A 21,080-nucleotide genomic window follows, 5' to 3' on the forward strand; every position below is an offset into this window, starting at 1 on the left:
GTTCTCTGAACTATGTAGACATGTGCAAGTGTTTACTACCAACTTCAACAATACAGGAAAGGCAAAGACTTGTGGACACTAAGTTTAGGATAATGTTGATATCTGATTTTTTTTTTTTTTTCTTTTCTTTTTTGGAGTCCTCACAATTATCAAAATCTAAGTGCTGTACGTAGTTCATACACGAGGTATTGAATATCTAGTTAACTGTTTCTGAGTATAAAATAGAAGCAAAATACATAAAGAACATCTTGCAAGCATGACAAAGAAACTTCTACAGACACAATACATAAGTGGTCAAAGATAATATGAGAGGATACCTGTAAACTCTTGCATCTTTGAATATAATGTACTGGATGAGCAGTCGTACTGGAAGTATCATGCTCTCAAAAGTTGAGACCCAAACATGGAGGAGCCAGGATCTTTCTAGTGGCAGCACAACGGCATCTTGTGGCCAGTGTTGAAACATGCTATAGCTTTCTTTTCTTTCTTTTCCCCAAACTTTGCGTTCAGAGCTTATTCCTCTATGTGGGGTTGACCCGTCTTTTAAACCAGTGAATGAACTATCCCTGCTACTTTGATGCCAAAACGTGCCGGTGCACTGGGAGGATCTCAGCGTGACTACCCGAATGACAGCAATTTCCCGCGCTATTGTGTCAAGTCACAAGCTTTACGCTCATCAACTTGTCAATGCTTGGAGGTCGAGGTTGTTTCAACAAATGCACGTTATTCTTGCAACAATGAATGACCTCTTTGGAGAAGGTGAGCTCAGTCAGGTGTTACAGCTGTGAGGAGAATTGGTACACCCTATATCACTTCAAACAACAGCATATTCTTGGTATAAGTAAATTTTGCTCATTAAAACGCACCCCTTGCTACTTGTTTGATCTCTGCATGCCTGAGGAATGACATCGAGTAATTTGTCCACATTTATTCAAATCAGCATGGGTCTTGTTTATGTCGAGGGATGAAACGCATGGTCATAGGGTGACTGGGTATTAACATAATCTGAGGTAAATCGGGTGCAACTTGTCTTGGCCCGTTACAGTCTGAGAACCAGTGCCTTTTTGAGGGACAGAGAGGTAAGTCTGAAAGAAATTGTGTAAACTGTGCTTGTGTGCAGTGAATGTGTCACTTACTACCAAAAGCACAAGGGTCCTTAACTGTAAACCTCGAGAATTATTCAAAGGAAAAAAATCCAAACAAAATGAAAACAATAAAAAGCACTCTACTCATTATATTTAACGTTTCCTTTTTTGTCATTTTTTGCAGGGTTTTCATCTTTTTTTTTCTCTTGTTTTTACTCAAGTATAATCACATGTGACTAACTACAGAGGATAAGAGGGTCAGGTGAGTACCATGCTACATCAGGTTTAGAGAAGGCTATTGCAGACAATTCTACAACATGTACAACCACATTTTATACGTGTGAGTTACAAATATTTCAAAACATATCACCAAGAAACTAAGTACATACAAGATGTTGAATATTTAGAGTCTTAAAGGACTATCCCCAGTCAGTAGTAGGATTTCATTATACTTGACCTAAACTGTCCAGTCTTACAGACAAAATCTGAAAAATTGCTATTCAAAAAGTAGCAAATTTGGTCAATGTCTCTTTTGAAATAGTTATAGTGCTTTTAATGGCTTAAGACAGGGGTCTTTTTTAATCTCACCCAGTGGCAATCTACAGAATTTCAGTGTACATTTTATGACACCATAGCTGCAAAAGTCTTTATGTCAAGTCCAATAGGTAAAACGACAGCTAGTGCTGTCACATATAATTCAAAGAAGTATGCATTAAAAAAGAAGGAAAAAAAAAAAAAGAAACACATTATAAACTCCCCCCCGCCCCCACCCAAATCTAAGTTCTCATAAGGGGTTTTAGTCCATGTTTGCTCGGTGTTCCCATTGCCTACAAGGGTTCACTCTTTGAGGACAGGCCTTTAGGAGCCAGGCTCCATTCCAAGTCTTCGGGAAGCTTGTGTTTGACAACGGTTGTCAGATTAGGATAGAGTAACGACGGGGGATTAAAACTCCCACTCCAGTGTTTCTTCTCGATTGGCTGCTCTCTCTAACCTGTGGATGATGTTATTAAGGTTGGCCATTTTCTCATTGCGTCTCTGAGTGCTTCTGTTGAGTTTGGGGCTTTGGAAAGGAGGGAGCGGGTTGGCGTCCAGGCTGTGATTGGTGCTTGTAGAGGGCGGGTTGGGCAGCGAGGGGGATATTGGAGCGGAGGAAGAGGGAACAGGAGAAACCGACATCATGAGGCCGGGTGAGGATGCGGCGGAGGGGGAATTAAGGGAGACCTCCAAGCTGCTGCGGCAGGGCTCGGATGAGGCCTTGAAGCTGACTGGGTCGACGGGCGATTTTCCGGAGTCTTCTCCCTCGTGCCTGGACTGGATGGCTCTCGGGGGGGCGTCGACGGAGACCATGGCGGGGTAGAGCCCCTGAGCTTGACTGCTCATCCCCTCATCTAGCCTTATGCTCTGGATGGCCAAGTGGGGCTCGCGACAGCCCGAGTCCTCATGCTCGCTTTTCAGCTGGGGGAACTGCACTGCTGTGGAGAAACACAGCGCTCTCCCCGGTCTCACGGAGCCCTCCCTCCCCGCCTCCCCCTCGTCTCCCCTGTCGATGGCCTCCTGTTTGACGTGAGGTGCTGTGGCGTTGGCACTGAGAGGGTGGCTGGAGGGGATGTGTCCTGAGGGCTGCTGCAGCCTCCGCTCTTCTCCATCGGAGTGAGGGCTGCGTGTCACTGAGGGCGAGTAGCTGTGGTGCTCAGCATCTGTGTCATTGTCGGGCAGACCCTCCATCAGCACCTCCCGTCGCATCCTGGACCTGCACATCAACGCTCCCGTCAGTCTCACGACAAAACCGTTGGGCCGGGCGATACATTGACATGCTGCGGACTGAATACACTATGACATTTTATTGAGAATTGTTTTTCCTATCGTTCAAATCATGATGCACCACCCGGCAACAGGGAGAAAACACCTTAGCAAATGGGCACTTTGGAAAAAAATAAGCCAATCATGAATGACACACCATTGCATCTTTTTCTGATGTATTGTCTGAAACACAAAATAACAAATTACAGCAAAATTCACACAAAAAAACAAGAAATGACTCTAACAAATGCAGCAAAAATGACATTTCAACAAAACAAAATAACCTAGAATAAGGCAAACACGAACGAATGAACACACACACACACACACACACACACACACACACACGCACACGCACGCATTGATATAAAATAATGGGTGCTGAAAGTGTTCCTGTTTCTCATGTTCATTTCTGTCTCCATGGACACACGAGTGTAGTTTCTGGACTCAAGTAACATGGGACTTGCCTGTAGTTGTGGAACCAGTTAATAACAGTGTTGGTTTTGAGGTGGAGTTGGGAAGCCAGCATCTCAATTGTGTTCTGAGATGGGTAAGGTTCCAAGAGGTAGGCCTTCCTCAGGGCCTCCTTCTCCTCAGCTCCCAGCACCACCCGAGGCTTCTTCACCTGGCTGTAGGGGCACAGGTCCAGGGAAGCCAAAGCAGGACTCACACACTCTGAGCGGGTACTTGGCGAGTCGCTGTCCGAGCCGGTGCTCAGCAGCCCGTAGCGCCTCTTTAAATAGGCTGCAGGGAAGACAGTGACACTGAGTGTACAAGGATTTGATGATATTAGTAAAAGAAAAACAGGTTAATATTGCACCATGTGTTCCCCACCTTTTTTCTCCATCTTCTTCATGGCTCTTAGCTTGTCTACATTATGAGGATCGTTTAACCACAGCTGCATGCGGACAAACGGCTCCCTGCCTTTTAGGCTAAGTTTGTGCCAAGGTTTGGGCCTGGATAGCAGGTCAGATACTGATCCTTGAGTCAAACCCAGGATGGTCTCGCCAAAGAGACGCTGGCCTGTGGCGGGCAGCAGACATACAAAATGACTAGAGGACTAAAGTTGCTTTCAATGAGGAGGGTCGGTTTAACACACAGAACAGCTTTCAGTCAAAAGATTTTCTACATTAAAAAAAAAGGGAGAAGTTGGATGCATTTCCATTTACTAGCATCAAAAAATTTATAGGGTGGTTCATGATATTTAGGTCTCCCTTTCCCTTCAATGAGCAACACATGTTGCCATTCATTTGGGTCAAAATATTAACCAAGGGTTACGTCTCTGAATTCCATGACTGCACGGTACGGTCAAGAGGACTCATGAGAAAGCATGATGATATTTCTGAATAGCACAAAATCCGGGTTCATGGGAACACGGCTACAGTGTAAAACAGTCTCACCAAGGTTGTTGTCGGTTAGCACCTCCTTGACTTTCTTTGTGATTGCGTAGGTGTCCAGCTCTGCAGACATGGCCACCAGCTCCTGGATACCCAGCGGGTTTGTGGGCTGATGCAAGACCATGAGGCTGGGGGTGGACTTTCCACCCTCGGTGTGCGGAGGGAGCCCCAGAACCAGGCTCTCGGGCTGCTGGTTCTCCTTGCTGCTCTCCAGGGAGAGGCTGACTGGTTCGACCAGCGGACTGGGGTGGCTATCTGCCGGGCTAGGGGGCGGGGAGGGTGAGGACTGGGCCGTCACTGGGCTTTTATCTGATAAGACGAGGTGTCACAAACAAAGAAGAAAAAAAAAAAAAACTTTACTGTGGATGAAGTTGTTGCTCAAGTTACCCATCACTGTTATTCTACAGCACAGCATACAGAGAAAAAGCCAGCCGGCCTGTTTTCGTAACTTTCATAACTGTGGGTGTAACGTGTAGGCTCACCCTGAGCATGGCCCTGGTTAGGGGCCTGGTTGAGGCTCTGGCCAAGTTGGTCAAGTAACCACAGCTGCATGCGAATAAAGGGCTCCCTGCCTTTCTGGGTCAACTTGCTCCAGGGTTTGGGCCGAGAGAGCATGTCACTCACACTTCCCTGAGACAGTCCGAGCACCTAAACCAGACAATGTAAGTTATTACTGTGCAAAGTCACTGCAGGCAATGAAAGGTTTGTCAGTGTGTAAACTCTGCACAGACTTTTTGACCTTGAGTCTACATTTTCAGGAAACGGCCACTAGAGGGAGGTAGAACAGCATATATATTTTTGACAGGGTACGAGCCACTGTATCTTCAAGTTGAATCACTGCATTAGAGTAAGAAATTTAAGAGTCAAAAAAACACATAAAACTACCTCTTGACTCGTCTTTTTCATCAAATGTCAAAACAAAACTTCAGTGCCACAAACAAGTTTAAATATACTATATACTATATATATATACTATACTAACAGTGTCATCTTTAGTCAGTTAGAAAACTCTTCAAGATAATATTTCCATACAAGTAATTACACATTCAAATAGCTCTCAAGAGACAGGAACAACCAGATTGTTGACATATTAACAACTTTCTATTCATTCATATCTGAGACCATCTTATTAAACGTAATATATTTTAATCTAATGAAAAAAATATATAGTTGCCTCTGTGAATTACTTGAAATAAAGCTGTATATTTTGACAGGGAAGCGACGAAACTAATATAAAATTAACGGTGATTTGAGTGAAATAAGATTTGGAGCGGTGAAAATACATTCCTTTCTTTTAGCGACGTTCCTCTATTACTGCATATTTGCCATAGCAAAAGATTGACTCTCAAATGAGAAGTAGCAAAAGACTTGAGTGTAAAAATGTTTTTGAAAACCCTCTACAGATTCAATTTATTAAACACTCATGCTTTCAGTGTGAGAAACTATTCAAGTTGCTCAATTAACCAAGTTTGACAGCGTCTTTAGATTCAGACCATTGAATGCCATACAGTCGAACCTGCTCCTAAAGGAAAGCGGCAGATAGTGGTTTAATCAACAGAATTAGATGTGATGAGTGAAAAACAGGGTAAACAACAGTTGGGGAAATCAATTAGTCTGGTTTGGATCACAAAGTCACAACAGGAGTTGTTAATGACATGAGGAAACTGCAGCATGTTGAATCCTGAGGTGTCCCCTCCCACCGAGCAGTCAGAGTACGACGCTCCTGTCGAGCAACAGCTCGGGTCAGCGCAATATTAACCCGACCGGATAGAATAGGAACTGTAGGAGAGGGGACGCATGATAACCACCGCTTAGTGGTACAAGGAGTACACTTCATTTGTCAAAAAGCACTCGTCTATTTTGGGATGTTGCATGCGAAGACATTAACGGGCATTTTGGCTGTCACATTGAGTCAACCGCTGAAGGGCAAATTTACATTTGTCTGAGCGCCGCACTAACCGTGTATCATCTATTCCTTCTTGAAAATGCTGCAATGGAAGTGTATTGAATTTTTTTTTTTTTTTTTTGTTTAACCTTTGTTGTTATTTTTGTTTTTTTTCTAGGCAATTGTCAGGGCTAAGCATTTAGTCTTTGTCTACAGGTATGTATATATAATAAAAACTGCAACAAAAGCCCTTAAAAATATTTTTTTTCCATATTGGTTGATAAAAAAATGAAAAAAAAAAAAAAAAAATTAAAGTTAGTTCCAACTGATCCTTTTCCACCTTCAATTCCAGTTTTCAGGCTGTATAGCAAAATACAAACAACGAACATGAAAAAAGGTGACAAATTCTAACCTTTTCACCAAAGATCCTCTGACAGATGCCGTTCTTGGCCAGCTTCTCCTTCACCTGTCTGGTCAGCTCGATGGTGTCGACCTCTCGGTACATGTAGAGCTCATACTGTTCCGGGGTCAGAGGCGGCACCGTGGGCTTGAGGGCGCGCGGGATGAACGCTGGGTAGTAGGAGAGCCTCCCGGGACCGGGGCCCGGTGACTCGCCGCTCACAGATGTGTCGGCCTCCACCTTCACCTCCACGGGCCGGCCCAGTCCCAGCTCATCCTCGGCGGCAGAAGCCTCCTCGCTGTTGGGGAGACACTCGCCGTTGTCCAGGCGGGGCCAGGGCCGGGGCAGGGCGGAGGGACCCGAGGAGGAGGAAGAAAGGGAAGGGGAGATCGAGTTAAAGGGCTGAGAGCTACCGCCGCTGCCCGGCCCCAGGGAGCCCCTTTCCTGCGACCAGTGCTGGTCGAAGTAGGCGCCCGCTTCGCCGATCTCGGACTTGACTTTGCGGATTATGTTCTGGACGAAGGCGGCCGGGGAGAGGACGCTGAGGGGTGCCTGGGGGCTGCTGATGGGATTCGCCATGCAGACATTGACGCAGCCTCCTTCCTCTTGTTTGATGGAGATGGGTAACGGCAGGCCTCTGGAACGCTCGGGGGGCCCAAGACGCTCCATGTGCGCTCCAGGGCCGACAGATGAGGCTCTCCCGCAGGCCTCCATCTCCATCAGGGCCTGCTGCTGGGACTCCATTTCCCTCCTGGCCTGTTCCAGGATGTTCTTTATGGTTTCGTCAGAGCTGGTGCCCGCCCCGTTGCTGCTTCTGCCCAAAGCAGTGCTGAGAGTTGTCTTGCCGTCACCTGCGCAGTGTAGATCAACACATGGACGCACGCTTAACATTTGCCGTAAAAATTCACAAAACTCGCAGGCGATTAAAAAAAAGCAAATTAATGACCGCTTTTATCAATGCGTTATCACTCTCGGCTCCATCCTCACCTCCCCTCTGGGACTGGATCTCCTTCTTGGCCTGCTCCAGGATATTTCTAATGGCATCGTCTGACCCAGTTTCTGGAGTTCGGATGCGTGGAGTGATGCTCCCTGCCACAGAGGGTAACAGAGAGAGACAGAGATAGAGAGGGAGCACAGAGGAGAGGAGGGGGTGAGTGGGATGGTTGATCAGAGAGCAGTTCCAAGGCTTTGCTTTTGACTGGTAGATCAATGGCTGCCTTTGAGCGCGTGCTGTCTGAGGTTGCTGTATACGGGAAGCTCGACTTTCAAAAGCTGTGAATCTAGGGAGAAAACAAAGTTTAAAAGTAACACTACAAACATGGCAGAGGAAGCCGTGAGGAAGTCAAGGATGAGGTCCAAGTAGATTAGAAGTTTTAAACACACCCTGGTCCAAAACCTCAGCCACTAGAGCAAGACAACAGGAGAGTTTTGCTGCTTTACCTTTTGGCTCCCAATCCACAAAAAGACAGCTTTCATTTGCTTTGGCCGTTATCCTCAAAAATAATACCCTATTGAAAGGATGCCCTCTATGTAAACCAAAACAAGCAGAGTCAGAAACGGCACTAGGTTATCGTGTGAAAATGATCCAAGTAAAAGGCCTTCTATAAAACCATGCTCTTTTTATATGGGATGTGGAAGTGTGTAAAACTATGCACAGTGTGGGCAGTAAATGACTATTGATTAAACAAGTCTGACCCACCGGTGACTGGTGATACTCCGTATGTTTCTTATTTGTCCTCAGATTTCCCGAGTAGGCTCTGTAGCATTCATTCTCCCCTTGAAACTTCTAAGAACATCTTTTTTCACTTCTTAAAAATTGATCGCTAATTTGCTCTTCAGCAGCCTGGCAATGAGGTTTTTTAGGAAACATTACCAAAAGGGTGGAAAGTAGTCCATTTGTAGAGCAATGTTTTGGATTCCGGTGAACAGCAGAGATATGATCTTTGGGATTTAAACTCAGTTTTGTGCGTTCCAGGCACTTTGGGCTAATGATTGATAGCTAAAATATATAGATATTTTCTTTCATCATTATCATTGTGTATAGAACATCACATATAGGACACACAACAGAAATTGTTTCTAGATATTTAGAAGTTCATCCTCAGTAAAATGCCCCACAAGTTTTCACAGAAATTGGATTACCTCTTCTCACAAAGTCCTGGATAATTTTTGGAGGGGTCTTTTCCTGGTTTCTGATATGTTTTTCATTTACATTTCTTTAGATTTTCTTGAAATAATATTTTGCTCACTTTTAAAGTGGATAATGTACTCACGGCATGTAAGTGTGATTGGAAAAACTGGACTGAAGGGAAAATCCAGCTGGAAAATGAACAAAATGTTTAAATGGCTCTATCTCTGGATGTAAAAAGTAAAATGATGGATCACAATGCTCTTTGACAAAAGTCTGTTATTTGATGACACAATCAGGTAAAATGCTTCATATTAATATATTGCTCATTTCCAGGCTGTAGGATTTCTAGTTCGGGTTTGTACAGGACAATTGTGTAAAAGGCAAAACAATGATTGACTCAACGTCACCGGTCACTGTATGCAATGGTTAAATATATAAATCACGATCTAAAACACTTACTTCACCCTTTTGTTCACTTCTACCTCAGTGATTTGAAAAAAAGATGGGAAAATGATTTGTTTTATGATCTGACGTTTTGTTGTCAGTACTTCCACCGCTCTGTTTGACAAAGCTACATATTGTAAATGGATTGTTTGCTCCCACGTGATCCTGCATGCTTTCCTTATATTTCCTGTCTTTTCACGGTCATCTCTACAAAAGCCTATTCCATCTTATGGGTTCTTTTATTACGTACGTCTCAGAAAGTTCGTGTATTTGACTGGCGGCTGCAGCTGCGCGTGGCTTGCCAGCCACCAAGGCCACAGACTCGGTCTGACCGGAGAGGAATCGTAACATCGATGCCTCTCATTCTCACAAACAACCACACGATATGACAATAAGTCATGTGATGTATTGCTTTGGTTTCAGCCGGTGAGCAGGGTAGGCAGTGTGTTGTCCACAATAGCTAAAAAGTAAAGTTCTGAGGTGAAAAAGTTAATATGATCAGCAGAAACCTGCTTCTAAAAGTATAAAAGTAAACATGCTCAGCACACAGACTATTTTTGATCACTATAGTTTATTATTTCTGTGCATTTTTATCCCCGCTTAACACCGATTGATGATGTGGATCATATTTTAGAAACTTTACAAAGACAGAGCCATATTATCATAGAGGTGCAGATTCAAGTCACATGACTTTGACTCAGTTTGATGACTTGAGTCTTGACAAAATCCTAAGAATTAAAACTTAACCCTCGACTTGGACTTCAACACCAATGACTCGGATATAAGCTTAATGAATAGAAACACTTCATCACTTCCCTAAGAGGAAAATGAAAAAAAAAAAGTAAAATGTATGCCAAAAAAGTGTGAACAAATCAGCTTATTTACTAGTAAGTGGATAAGTATGACCTGCCACGGCCAAAACAGAATTGTGGTGACTTGTAGTGCGTAGCTGGGATTGTTTAGGACACTTTTCAACCGTGTTGGATATTCATCAAATGTCTGAATTTCAAACATCTGTTCACGGACTTTCCATCACTCTTTCTACTCACCTCTCTGACGGACCTGGATGGTCCTGAGGGCCAGGATGTTCTGCTCATCAGACAGGAACTGCTTCATCTTAATAAAGGGCTCCTTTCCTTTCACCGTGAGCTTCCTCCAGGGTTTGGGGCGCGCGAGGATCTCGCTGACCGAGCCTTGGGACAGGCCCAGCACATAGTGGCCAAACACCCGCTGGCCGATATTATGCTTCAGCAGCTGCTCTTTCACCTGGAAGGCGATCTCTGCCGTGTCCAGCTGATCTTCATCTCCCGCCGTCGAGCCGCCACTTTCGGACTGGTCGCTGGGCAAGCCGGCATCGCCGCTGCCCGCTCCCGAGGATCCTTGAGTGGCTGACATGAGGGCGACTTTGGCTGCATAGAGGGCGGTGGGAAAAGCCATCAGGGGCTCTTTCTTAAAGTTTGGGGAAAGCAGCTGCTTGTGGAGGAGGTGGTCGCCCGAAAGGCGGTCGGCAGAGCATGGCGACACGGAGAACGGACGGGGTAGGTCATGGCTGGAGGAGGAGGAGCTATCCAGTGTGGGGGGTCCGGGGCTCGGGGAGGCACGGCCATCCACCTGGGAGGAAGATGAGTGGGAGCCGGGGGGTCTGCCATTCTCTCTGCCTGCATCCTCAGACTGCTCATCATCTGGTGATTGACAAAGGCAGCTTATACTTTTAAATAAGAAACTCAATGAATTAAATGGTTGCGGAACAGAAGAGACATCCTGACTTTAGAGGTTTTCGTATGCAGTAAGATTTGTGGCTGAGAAAACACTAACTCGTGTCAAACCATTCAAGCACTATTTTTAGATGAAGAAATTACTCCACCGCCCAGTGCTCTGCTTTTATTAACAATACAGATAGAAAATTAAATATGGAATATTTAATACCATTGCTGTGCAAAATTCTGGCCTTATCCAACAGGAACTTGTGTGATGGAAGAAAACCCTCTTTATCCAGCAAAAAAGCCTCGGTGGCCTTGGAAGAATCCTACACGCACACGCACACGCACACACACGCACACACACACACACACACACACACACAGAACAGCAAATCGCAGCACAATCAAAACAGTTAATTTCCAATGAATCAATCCGAGTAGCTGTAGATATCTGTATAATGGAAGATTATCACTGATGCATTCAATGGCACAGCTACAGTTTTTCCGCCTGACACCAATACTAAGAGAGAACTCTGGCATGTGACAATGTGCCGTGTGAAAAACAAGATGGTGCAGAAGGGTATTTACCTGAGATGAGCTGCCATTTGCAGAGGCCAGCTTCATTACCTTCAGGATACTGCAACCACAAATGTACAGAGCAGCTTATATTGTTTGATCTAATTTATATTCATTGGGAGTTAGTCTTCGAGTCTGGGTCATATGGTCACCTGAGTTCAGTTTTAATCTCCTCATAGTCCATCTGTGACTGGAGTTTAGCTTCTAACCTCTGAAACGGAGACAAGGAGGTGTTCACTTTAAATGGAAATAAATGCTCTGAGTCACAGAGGACAGATTTGGGTTGCTCCACACACCTCGATAGCTTCCGTCTTATAGGCCAACTGCCGTTCCAGCTCTAAGATCTGATTGGCTGAAGTCTCTTGAACATCCTGCAGGGTGAACTGCAGCCGCTGAATGTTTTCCAGGAGACGGAGGATTTCCCGGTCTTTAGCCAACAAGGCAGCCTCCAGCTGGGAGGGCAGCAGCTGGTTCTTGTCATTCTTTTCCTAACAGGGTTAGGAGAGGGAAAGAGAGGGTGAGGGTAGTGCTGAATAACAAAAAATATAACACCACCACTGATAATAATAATAATAATAAATAAATTTACTATTACTAAAGTTTCACTTGCCAAATATCTATATTCTACGAATAGATGTGGTTGTGACTGTCTAGCTTTTCTCACAGTCTTACAACAGCCATGATGGTCAACAAGGACTTAACGCTACATATTGTTTTTTCGAAGCTGATTTATCCACTTCAAGACCAACTAGAGATAGAAATGTAGACAATAGAAAGTTCTGAGGGAGAAGCACTGTAAGACTTAACATAGCTGATGACTTACAGGATAGCTCCAGGGCAGTAACTTACAAAGTGCTCAAAGGAATAATCATGTAGTACACAAGATCATAGATTCAGAAACATGGAAAACATTCAGAACAAAAAAAAAAAACAAGACATGTCTTAACCTCACTAATCCCTGATAATTTATTAAGGGATTCTGAAGAGATTTTTATTCACTCATGAGTAATTTCAAATGGCAGTTCAGTGTAATTTCGAGTTTGCAGTTTTTGACAACTTCGGGAAATCTTTTGGTTAATTTAATTGCAGTGTTTTCTTGTGATTTTTTGAGGGGAAAAGTAATTATTAGATTAGTTAACACAATATTGAAAATAATTTCTGAGTTCGAGTTAGGGAATATAGAAATAAAAAAAGGCTTATTCACAGAAAAGTTCACAAAAAAAAAAAAAAAAACTCAATTTTTGTAATACTTGAGGCAAAAATGGACCATACACAATTCTGTTTAAAAAAAAATGATATTACTGATAAAGCATCCAGGTCTAGGGAACACCTTGGGACACTGGTGGAGTTCTTACCCTGCTGGTGCCCTCTGCTGGATGGCAGCTCCCACTGGTGGCTCCCTGGCCACTGGCTAACTGCTCCTTTAGCCTCTCCACTTCTTTCTGGGCCACTTCTGCTCTCTGTGTGCAGACACAACCCCGCGTTACAGTTTTCATACAGTTGCAAAACCAAAGGGGGGTAATTAGATGATCGAGGTGAGAAAGTATCAGTAAATCAAAAGGAGGCTCCCTTGATTTTAAATTTTAGAGCTTAATGAAAGTGTGAAGAGAGACCCGGGCGGAAACACGGGTTTGTTCTGCTGAGGCGGCTGAAAAGTCCCCCCGCACTTTATTCCCCAAACTGTTTACCGACTCTGTCCCATGTGGGAAACGAATTAATGATTCATTTTGAAGACATTTATCTAGGAACTTCAATGGCGAACAGGAGTGAGAAAATGAGCATTAAAGAGAGAGACAGAGAGCGGGAGAGAGAAGCCGCATCACCAGGACAGGAAGCAATCAAGGCTACGGGATAACTTAGGACCCCCAGCGTACCATTCTCCAACATCAGTCGTGCGCATCCGTCTTTGGTTCTCTGCTGAGTGGAACATTGCTACCACAGAGCCACACAGACGGGGGCTCAGGTTTACATTCGCTAATCACACACTCAGGGGAAGGTAGGGAGGTGGGGTTGGAGGGTACGGGGAAGGGGGGGGGGATCTAATTAAAGCATCGCCTTGATTACAGGAGTGATTACCTTAACGAAGGAGCGTCTCAATCAGTGCAAGGGAACACTGTACTCACCTGGTTTGCCTTCTCAAGATTGGCTAAGATGGTGCTGACCTCCCCTGCCCTGGAACACACACCCACACAGGACACGCTGTTAAGTGTCATGTAAGCCAACGTCGAGCCCCGCGACTGTTGCAGAGCCCTTTTCCCGATCCTCTCGTTAGATATTGTGCGGCAAACTTAAATTCATCATGTCGATGGGATCCTTAAATAATGAAATTCGAAGCCAAATCATTCATGAAAACAAAGGAAAGGAAGTACGGTGTCAAAGTGCTTCATAGCACGATGCCTCTGGTGCGCTGGAAAGCTCTTCAGCAGCTCCATTATGATGCACAGGTACATTTGTACGACAGTCAGTTGGGATGCAATCATTGCCATCTTCAGAACCTCCTCATAAAATCAAAATGAGCATTCCTCGAGATGACGGACAAACAGAACTTTTTTTTTTTTTTATCTGTCCACCCTGAACCGTTCTAAAAAACCTTCAGAGAAAAACAGCAAGGCATTCTTCAGTGCAGCCTGAAAAATTTCTTTCAAATAGTTTTCTTTATGTATGATTTTGGTTTTTAGTTTCGCCCTTCCTCTGCTTTCTCGCATTGTGTTATTAAGGAACACAGAGTATAACATTTGATTTTGGTGGTTCTTATAGGTCCGCTTTGTTTAATCCATTTTTTTTTTTTTTTGTCCACATTCTCTTTTGTTTTCTTATTGTGGCGGTACCCAGGGCGCAAGTGATAAATTAGCCTCTCACAGATATATCTATATAGAAAACCTTTATGGATCAATATTTAATCTGTAAACCATCTAATCGGTTTGTTACATTCACATTCCCAGCTGTACACCACCGTTGTTTGGGCACTGATATTGGCCTGCAAGTAGGTCAATGTCACAACGTCTAACAACAACCATTTGATTTAGACACTGACGACAGCAGAAGTTGATATCATGCTGTTTCTGCACAGTTGTGACTTTCACCGCTGACATTTTGTGGCTTTTGAGACCAACACTGGACTAATAATGATAACCTCATGACAACACTGATAACCTAACATTTTCATTTCTACACAAAATGTAAACTCCTGCTTACGTCTCCTGCCGAAGCCAGAACCTCTATCTGTCTAGCTACATTTGGTGTAAGTATATGCTACCTGCGGATATTATGAATTAAAAAAGATTAATGAATCAACTTCTCAATTCAACATCAATAACTTCAGCAGTGTTGCACAACCTGAATATTATGAACACCGATTGTCACAGTGGCTGGATATTCTAGGAAAAACATGCAGCCTTAATAAACTCGAGCCCTCTTGTTTGTTGAGCTCAGCTCCTCTGATTAAGACAGCTGGAAATACAATTCCCTATGGAGTTCATGATTTCTTCTTCTACAACGTACTCTTTGAGCCACAGTCACAGCATTATAATTAATAAATCGTGAATAATTTAGCATCTCTGGCATATATCATTGGACTTCTGATGGCATCTCAGGACCATAGTGAGATAACAGGTGACTGGAAGAGTGGCTGGTTTATGTCACTTATTTGTAAGTGAACGTCAACTTGCTTCCATATAGCTAACAAGTCTAATTTAAACAAGGCTCTCTGAGATTATTCATGAGGTTTGTTTGAAGTTTCATTTTGCACACACGGGACCTGATTTTCAAAAGGTAGATAAGGATGAATTAACAGGGATGCCGTGATTGATTTAAATATGCACATAGGTTTCTCGGGTTTCAGGATACTTGTGTCCTTTTATTTCCACGAAAAGACAAACTCTTTCAAGAGAACATATCAAGCTCCTCTTAATCCTCTTAAACAAGATTCATTTAGCTGAACCTTCTTCTGCTTTTATGTTTGCACATTTTTCCCCCTGTTATCAGAATGGGTATTTATCAGAAACAATATTAATGTCTGCAGAGTGAGTGAAATGTGGAATCAGTTAGACACCAGGACTCTCTCAGACCAAAGCTATTTTGGGCATTAATGATCACCAGTCCTGTGTGGTGGCAGGCTGGTTCCATAAGGTCATGGCTGTGTCGAGGTCCTATCAATAAGGCCAGGATAGATGGCGCCCTGCTGACAGCACACACTAACAGGTGTCAGCTCCACGTTTAATGAACTTGTGTAGTACAGAAAATGTTTTGTATTGATTACCTGCTCAGCTACTCAAGCCGAAGCAGACAAATAGTCTTTCTTATCAACATTGAGGAAGCAGGCAGTGAGAGTAATAGAGGCAAGCCCCGTGTTCAGAGGCTGGGGGTCAGGGAGGGATAGCTGCAACTCTAGGTCAGTGGTGCTGCTGTCGGGCAAGAGGACAACACACACACACACACACACACACACACACACACACACACACACACACACACACACACAGAGGATATAACAATAACGGTCTTTCGAACAGTACCAACACATGGAATGTAATGCCAAACTGAAAACACATCCAATCCGAGCAAATGGATGGCAGTGGGTCTAGAAACATCAGTTCAATTGCGCCATGGATTAAGCCTGGGAGAAAATCCATTAGCAGTGGCTGACTGTGCTCTGGAGCACAACCCAAACAAAGGAGTGTTTACTTTGAATGTCTATCGACATCCTTCATACAAGCTCAGATTCTTTTCAGGCGTGCAGTGGATACGTTGCGCTCAAAGACCAGGACAAGGTAGAGTGTTTTCTGAAGCAATCTTTAAATGGAGCAATTCTTCTTAAAGGGCTGTCAAGGCCCAGCTGCCAGTGAAGGCAAACACAGACCTCTGACATCGACCTGCATTAGTGGCTGAGTCACTCGTACTCGCTGCCCGTACAATGGCATTCCTTGGCTCTACGCTGGACATGGATTTATGTAAGTAAAATAAAGATGAGGAATTCCAACACTTGAATCGCTGCAGAGACATGGGGTCGCATGGGTCACAGGAGTGGCAGAGTACCATCGCCACCTCAGCAGCAAAGGGGGAGGTAGGGTGGCACGAGGGAAGTTTTTTTTTTTTTCCAGGAATATGTGTAAAAGTAAAACACTGTGAAATGTGAAGTCAGAGGCAGACCCTTACTTGTTTGTCATCTCTTGGTTGTATTTATGCCGCAGGTCCAGGAGCTCAGTCTGAGCAGTACTCAAAGCTATCAAAGTAAGTTAGAAAGAGCAATGTTAAGTGTAAAAATCATGCAAACCTTGACATTAAAAATGAATAAAGAATTTGGTTTTGGAAACATTAGTTAATGATACTTAACTATTTTGTGGGATATGACAGACATAATCATAAGATACATAATCTCCTACATAATATGTGTAATTGAACATTTTCAAACGTTTTTTATATCTGAACCCAAAAATAAATCACATGGAAAAAAATAATTTCTTCTTTTTTTTTTTAAATAGTGAATTGGCATATTTCTCCTTGTTTACTCAACACATTTGCCCTATTCAAAACTGTATTTGAAATCATGGACAATGCAGAGAGGGCATTACGAATCTCATAAAATCAGCTGATTGTGACTAAAATGTTAAAAACAAATGCCTGGGAATCAGGAATTTTCCTGAAATAGTGAAGGTTTGGTAGACAGAATAGAAGGAAGATGCCTCGAATTTAGCAATGAGTTGCCTGCTGCATCAATGATAAATGATCTGAAAATGAGCTACATTAAATTTGTAACCATATAAATGCTATATTTACTGCTCATTTAAGTGCCGCTGTATCAGGCGTCTGCTCATTTCAAAAGAACATCCATTTCACAAACCTGTAAATAAGGTGGAATTAAACCGCAGCATGCACAGGGGTCATATTCACACGATTAATTGCATTCTTATCAGAAATGTGATCATTCCAGCAGATATCAGAACAAATATAGCGATATCAGAAAAGAGGCTTCAAAACATTGTGATACTTGTGTCTGACATGGCCCAGCCCTAACAGGAGTTAAACTAACAGCTACATTATGTGCCAGTGTTTCAAACACTTACATGCATGGAGAACCTTGATCTTCTCCTCTGCCTCTGACAGTTTATCAGCCAAGTTAACATCGGTGTTCTCCTCCTCCCTGAGAGAACAAACTCAAGTCAGTTCTACGCCGCGTCATTAAGCTAATAAACGTACCTTTTTGCCACCTAGAAATGGCAAGTGCAGACTTTACAGAAAGCGATTCTTACAATAGCAGTGGCGATGCATGGTTTCATGTGATTCTCATGATTCGGTGAGCACTTTGGATTGTTATGCTTTATGTGCCTTCCCAATGAAATTACCCAATTAAATGAAAGCTAAAAACAGTATTTAATACCCTTGGATTTTTCCTCTTGTCAAATTCCCCCACTGCCGCTACTACCTCCTCTTTACATATTAAACTTCAGCTGACTGGAAAATAGAACATTAGAATAGTTTCTAGAACAAATGATCCTGCTTGTTTGATTGCTGGATTCCTTTGAGAATTGCTTTTCAAACCCTAAATACTGCAAAAATGTTTTACCTGCTTTAAACGAGGGAGCAAACTGGTGGAGTGAGGCCAGACATCTTATCTCTCCTATGAAATCAGCTCCGACTGACTAGAATGGGTTGTGTTCTGCTGGTAGCAACGTAAACAGAGGTGAGGAGCGAGCTGAGAGCTCTGGTAACCTCATTTCTTTCTAACTTCATTTTTTTCCCCATCTATATATTTGCAGAACAGGCGGCTGAGGCAGAGCAGGTTATCTAGTAATTCCAGGTCCTGTCTCCTGCTCCATATCGAAGTGTCCTTGAGCAAGACAATGAGTGTGTGTGTGTGTGTGTGTGTGTGTGTGTGTGTGTGTGTGTGTGTGTGTATTTTGTATCCTCTGTCAACAGTGAGGGGCCGTGCATTTGAAATACACTGAATGGTCAGTACTCCCGTAAAAGCTATTATAAATGCAGCCCACTTAACTTTTCGTCTTAACACTGAACTGATAATGAGGCAACTTATCCAAATGTGTTACACTTGTAATTTCCGACAACTGCAAAGACACTTTCATGCAGAGTTCTTTTACTGTGATCATGCCTCGGGTTGAATCAAGGTTCAGGTCATTAATAAACATTTACGAACTCAAATGTTTACTAAAGAATAAATCCGGTTCACATTCTGCGTAATGTAACAAAGAGCATTTTGTAAAGGTGCTATAGTTAATGAAAGGTATTTCTATTTGATGCTTATCTATATTTTTATATCACCTAATCTTGGAAACAGAGGTTTCTTTTCTACTCCACTGCATTTTTCTGAGACTGGAATTCACCACCCACTGTTTAAAATACATTTCTATATATACGCTTAGTCTTGTGAAGCCACGTCTCTCCGAGTGTAGTATTTTAAGTTTGAATGTTTATGGCAAACTGAGGGATTAAGAGATGAAAAAATAACCTCTTTCTAAAGCTAAATTTAAAAACTATCCCGGACCAGCTGGGAAATGTATTGTAAAGTATTTTTCCTGAGCTGATGAAGAGTTGCCTTTTTAGAGGCATGCAGTTCTCGGAGGACGGCGTTGCTACAAACACGTAATGATCTAGGAAATGAAACTCCAGCGACGGCGGCAGAATGCAACCGACGTATCAGTGAAGCACGAACATTTGTCCAAAATACACCCGTAGCCATTTTTGACAAATGAACCTACTTCTGATAGTTGAAGTACATTAAATCAATTATACAGAAGGCAAGGTTCTCAGTGTAGATTTTTTTTTCCCTTGAAGTGAAACACTGTAAAGTGGTACTTTAACTGGTGTACATGATGAGTAAACTTCCTCCACCAACTAGCCTTTCATAATAGGAGAGAGGCAGTCATCTTTGGTTCTCACCCTCGCTCCTCTGCTCCATCTTGGTGGTTCTGCTGCGGGGAGCCCGGGGCCCCTGGAGCCGGGGTGCTGTTTGGGGTCATCAAGAAGGCGGGAGGGCCGGTTTCAGTGGGGCCTCCTGTCAGTGCTGCTCCTGAGACTGTTGAACCCTCCTCTGTGGGGTCTACGGATCGACAGAACGACAATGAATTATTCGACATATTGATGACATCATGTTCCTATTGAATAATGCATTTACTGATACTGTTATCAAACACTCTCAACCAAATTAGCAATCAGCAATCACAATCAATTGGGCTGGCAAACAAATATACAGGTACGCAAGCATGCACGCACACACGCACACGCATGCACGCACGCACGCACGCACGCACGCACGATATCAGTTACTAGTGATGTTGTGATACATTATTGACACCCAGCAAAAATAGCTAAATATGGCGTTACAGTCTGGATCAAGATTACTTTTTGTCTCACTCAGTTCATTTGGAAAAATAATGGAAATGAAAATTGACATGAGGAAAAGTAGCAGGCAAACAACTCATCTCAGAAATCTGCAAGAAAATGCAGTGGAAAAAAATGAACAGTAAACTATAGACACTTTGAAGATAACAATTTTATTAAACAATTCTATCTTAAAAGTCAGCTCTGGGATTTATGTGTCAAGATATCTTAAGTTTCCAAGTGCAGCAAAAGCATTTACAAGAAATTACAACTATTTGAAAGACATCCCCTAATAACTAGCAAAAACTGTATCTGATAATTAGAAGGAGTTTTTTTTTTTTAAGTTAGAAGCAAAACCTTTTGGACTCTTGAAATGATATATTTAAAGGTCAAAATAAGATGCTGTATCATATTTAAGTAAAAGTGGGAACGAACAGAATTCTACTACCTCTGGACACAATTAATTATTTGATTTGATTTATCGAACCCATTTGCTCTCCATACCTGACAGATTGCACATTTTATATTGACATCCAAACTGTCTTCTACATATTTCAGACTCTGTGTGTGTGTGTGTGTGTGTGTGTGTGTGTGTGTGTGTGTGTGTGTGTGTGTGTGTGTGTGTGTGTGTGATCCCGGCCTGACCTGTCTTTTCAAGGCACTCCAGGTGTTTCTTCCAGTGCCCACTGATCTCGCGTGCCAGGGCCTTGCTATTGGAGGCTGAGCTCTGGAGCTGCTTCAGTCTCTCCTCCAGGGTGTGAGAGGCCTCCAGCACAGGAGCCGGATCTAGGAAACACGCAGGAAAAACAAAGCTCTGTGGAAGGAACTACTGAGGCTCACGTGATATCCATGCAGCATTACTTTTCCAGAAAAAAATAGGTACTTCACAGTATGCATGTTGCCTCTAAAGCGCAGTACAGAGTTTCGACAGAGGCAAACTATTCCGCCGAGACTTGTTTCCACAGAGTGCCTCTTGACTTTCCACACCCGGGCGCCTTTGAAAATTTCACAGGCTGGACCTAATGATACAAGTGCATTTCCGAACATTCACGAGAACAGATATCTTGTCTAATGAGTCTTCTCACGTGCTGATAAACGGCAAAGAAGACAAAAAAACGATCGCTGCGAATACGTGACGAAGTCTTAAGTCCCGAGTATACACCTAGGCAAAGTGCAGAAAAAGTCTGCTCCTGAAAAGGGGGTTAAAAAAAGCGGAATTCTTTAGCACAACAGAGGAGCTGTTTTGCAATGCATGCGCGGCAGCTCCAGGCCCATGGGGCCAACTAGGAGGCTGTTTCTCAGCTAACAAGTCTCCTCTGTATCATTTG

At 43.2% G+C, this 21,080-nt stretch overlaps 1 protein-coding gene across 4 annotated transcripts in view; it reads right to left on the reverse strand.

Moving 5' to 3' along the window:
* Positions 1-1,250: 1,250 nt before the first annotated feature.
* The window catches only part of cux2b (cut-like homeobox 2b), a 97,359-nt gene continuing 77,529 nt past the window's right edge, over positions 1,251-21,080 (reverse strand). For all 4 annotated transcript variants that reach the window (XM_086169306.1, XM_086169308.1, XM_086169307.1 and 1 more), the window contains exons 5-22: positions 20,398-20,538; positions 19,312-19,471; positions 17,481-17,557; positions 16,573-16,639; positions 13,542-13,590; positions 12,774-12,878; positions 11,715-11,906; positions 11,571-11,629; positions 11,431-11,479; positions 11,069-11,168; positions 10,192-10,824; positions 7,555-7,656; positions 6,580-7,418; positions 4,765-4,930; positions 4,286-4,591; positions 3,720-3,908; positions 3,353-3,629; positions 1,251-2,835 (exon numbers count right to left, since the gene is read on the reverse strand). In XM_086169306.1, the coding sequence (XP_086025432.1) occupies positions 2,028-2,835; positions 3,353-3,629; positions 3,720-3,908; positions 4,286-4,591; positions 4,765-4,930; positions 6,580-7,418; positions 7,555-7,656; positions 10,192-10,824; positions 11,069-11,168; positions 11,431-11,479; positions 11,571-11,629; positions 11,715-11,906; positions 12,774-12,878; positions 13,542-13,590; positions 16,573-16,639; positions 17,481-17,557; positions 19,312-19,471; positions 20,398-20,538 (4,319 nt within the window). In that variant the 3' untranslated portion in view covers positions 1,251-2,027. The remainder of the gene's footprint in view (positions 2,836-3,352; positions 3,630-3,719; positions 3,909-4,285; positions 4,592-4,764; positions 4,931-6,579; positions 7,419-7,554; positions 7,657-10,191; positions 10,825-11,068; positions 11,169-11,430; positions 11,480-11,570; positions 11,630-11,714; positions 11,907-12,773; positions 12,879-13,541; positions 13,591-16,572; positions 16,640-17,480; positions 17,558-19,311; positions 19,472-20,397; positions 20,539-21,080) is intronic.

Source organism: Fistularia commersonii, chromosome 22 (genome assembly GCF_037954325.1).
Source record: "Fistularia commersonii isolate RoL2024-O1a breed Wild chromosome 22, RoL_Fcom_v1.0, whole genome shotgun sequence".
In the NCBI taxonomy this organism is placed as follows: domain Eukaryota; kingdom Metazoa; phylum Chordata; class Actinopteri; order Syngnathiformes; family Fistulariidae; genus Fistularia; species Fistularia commersonii.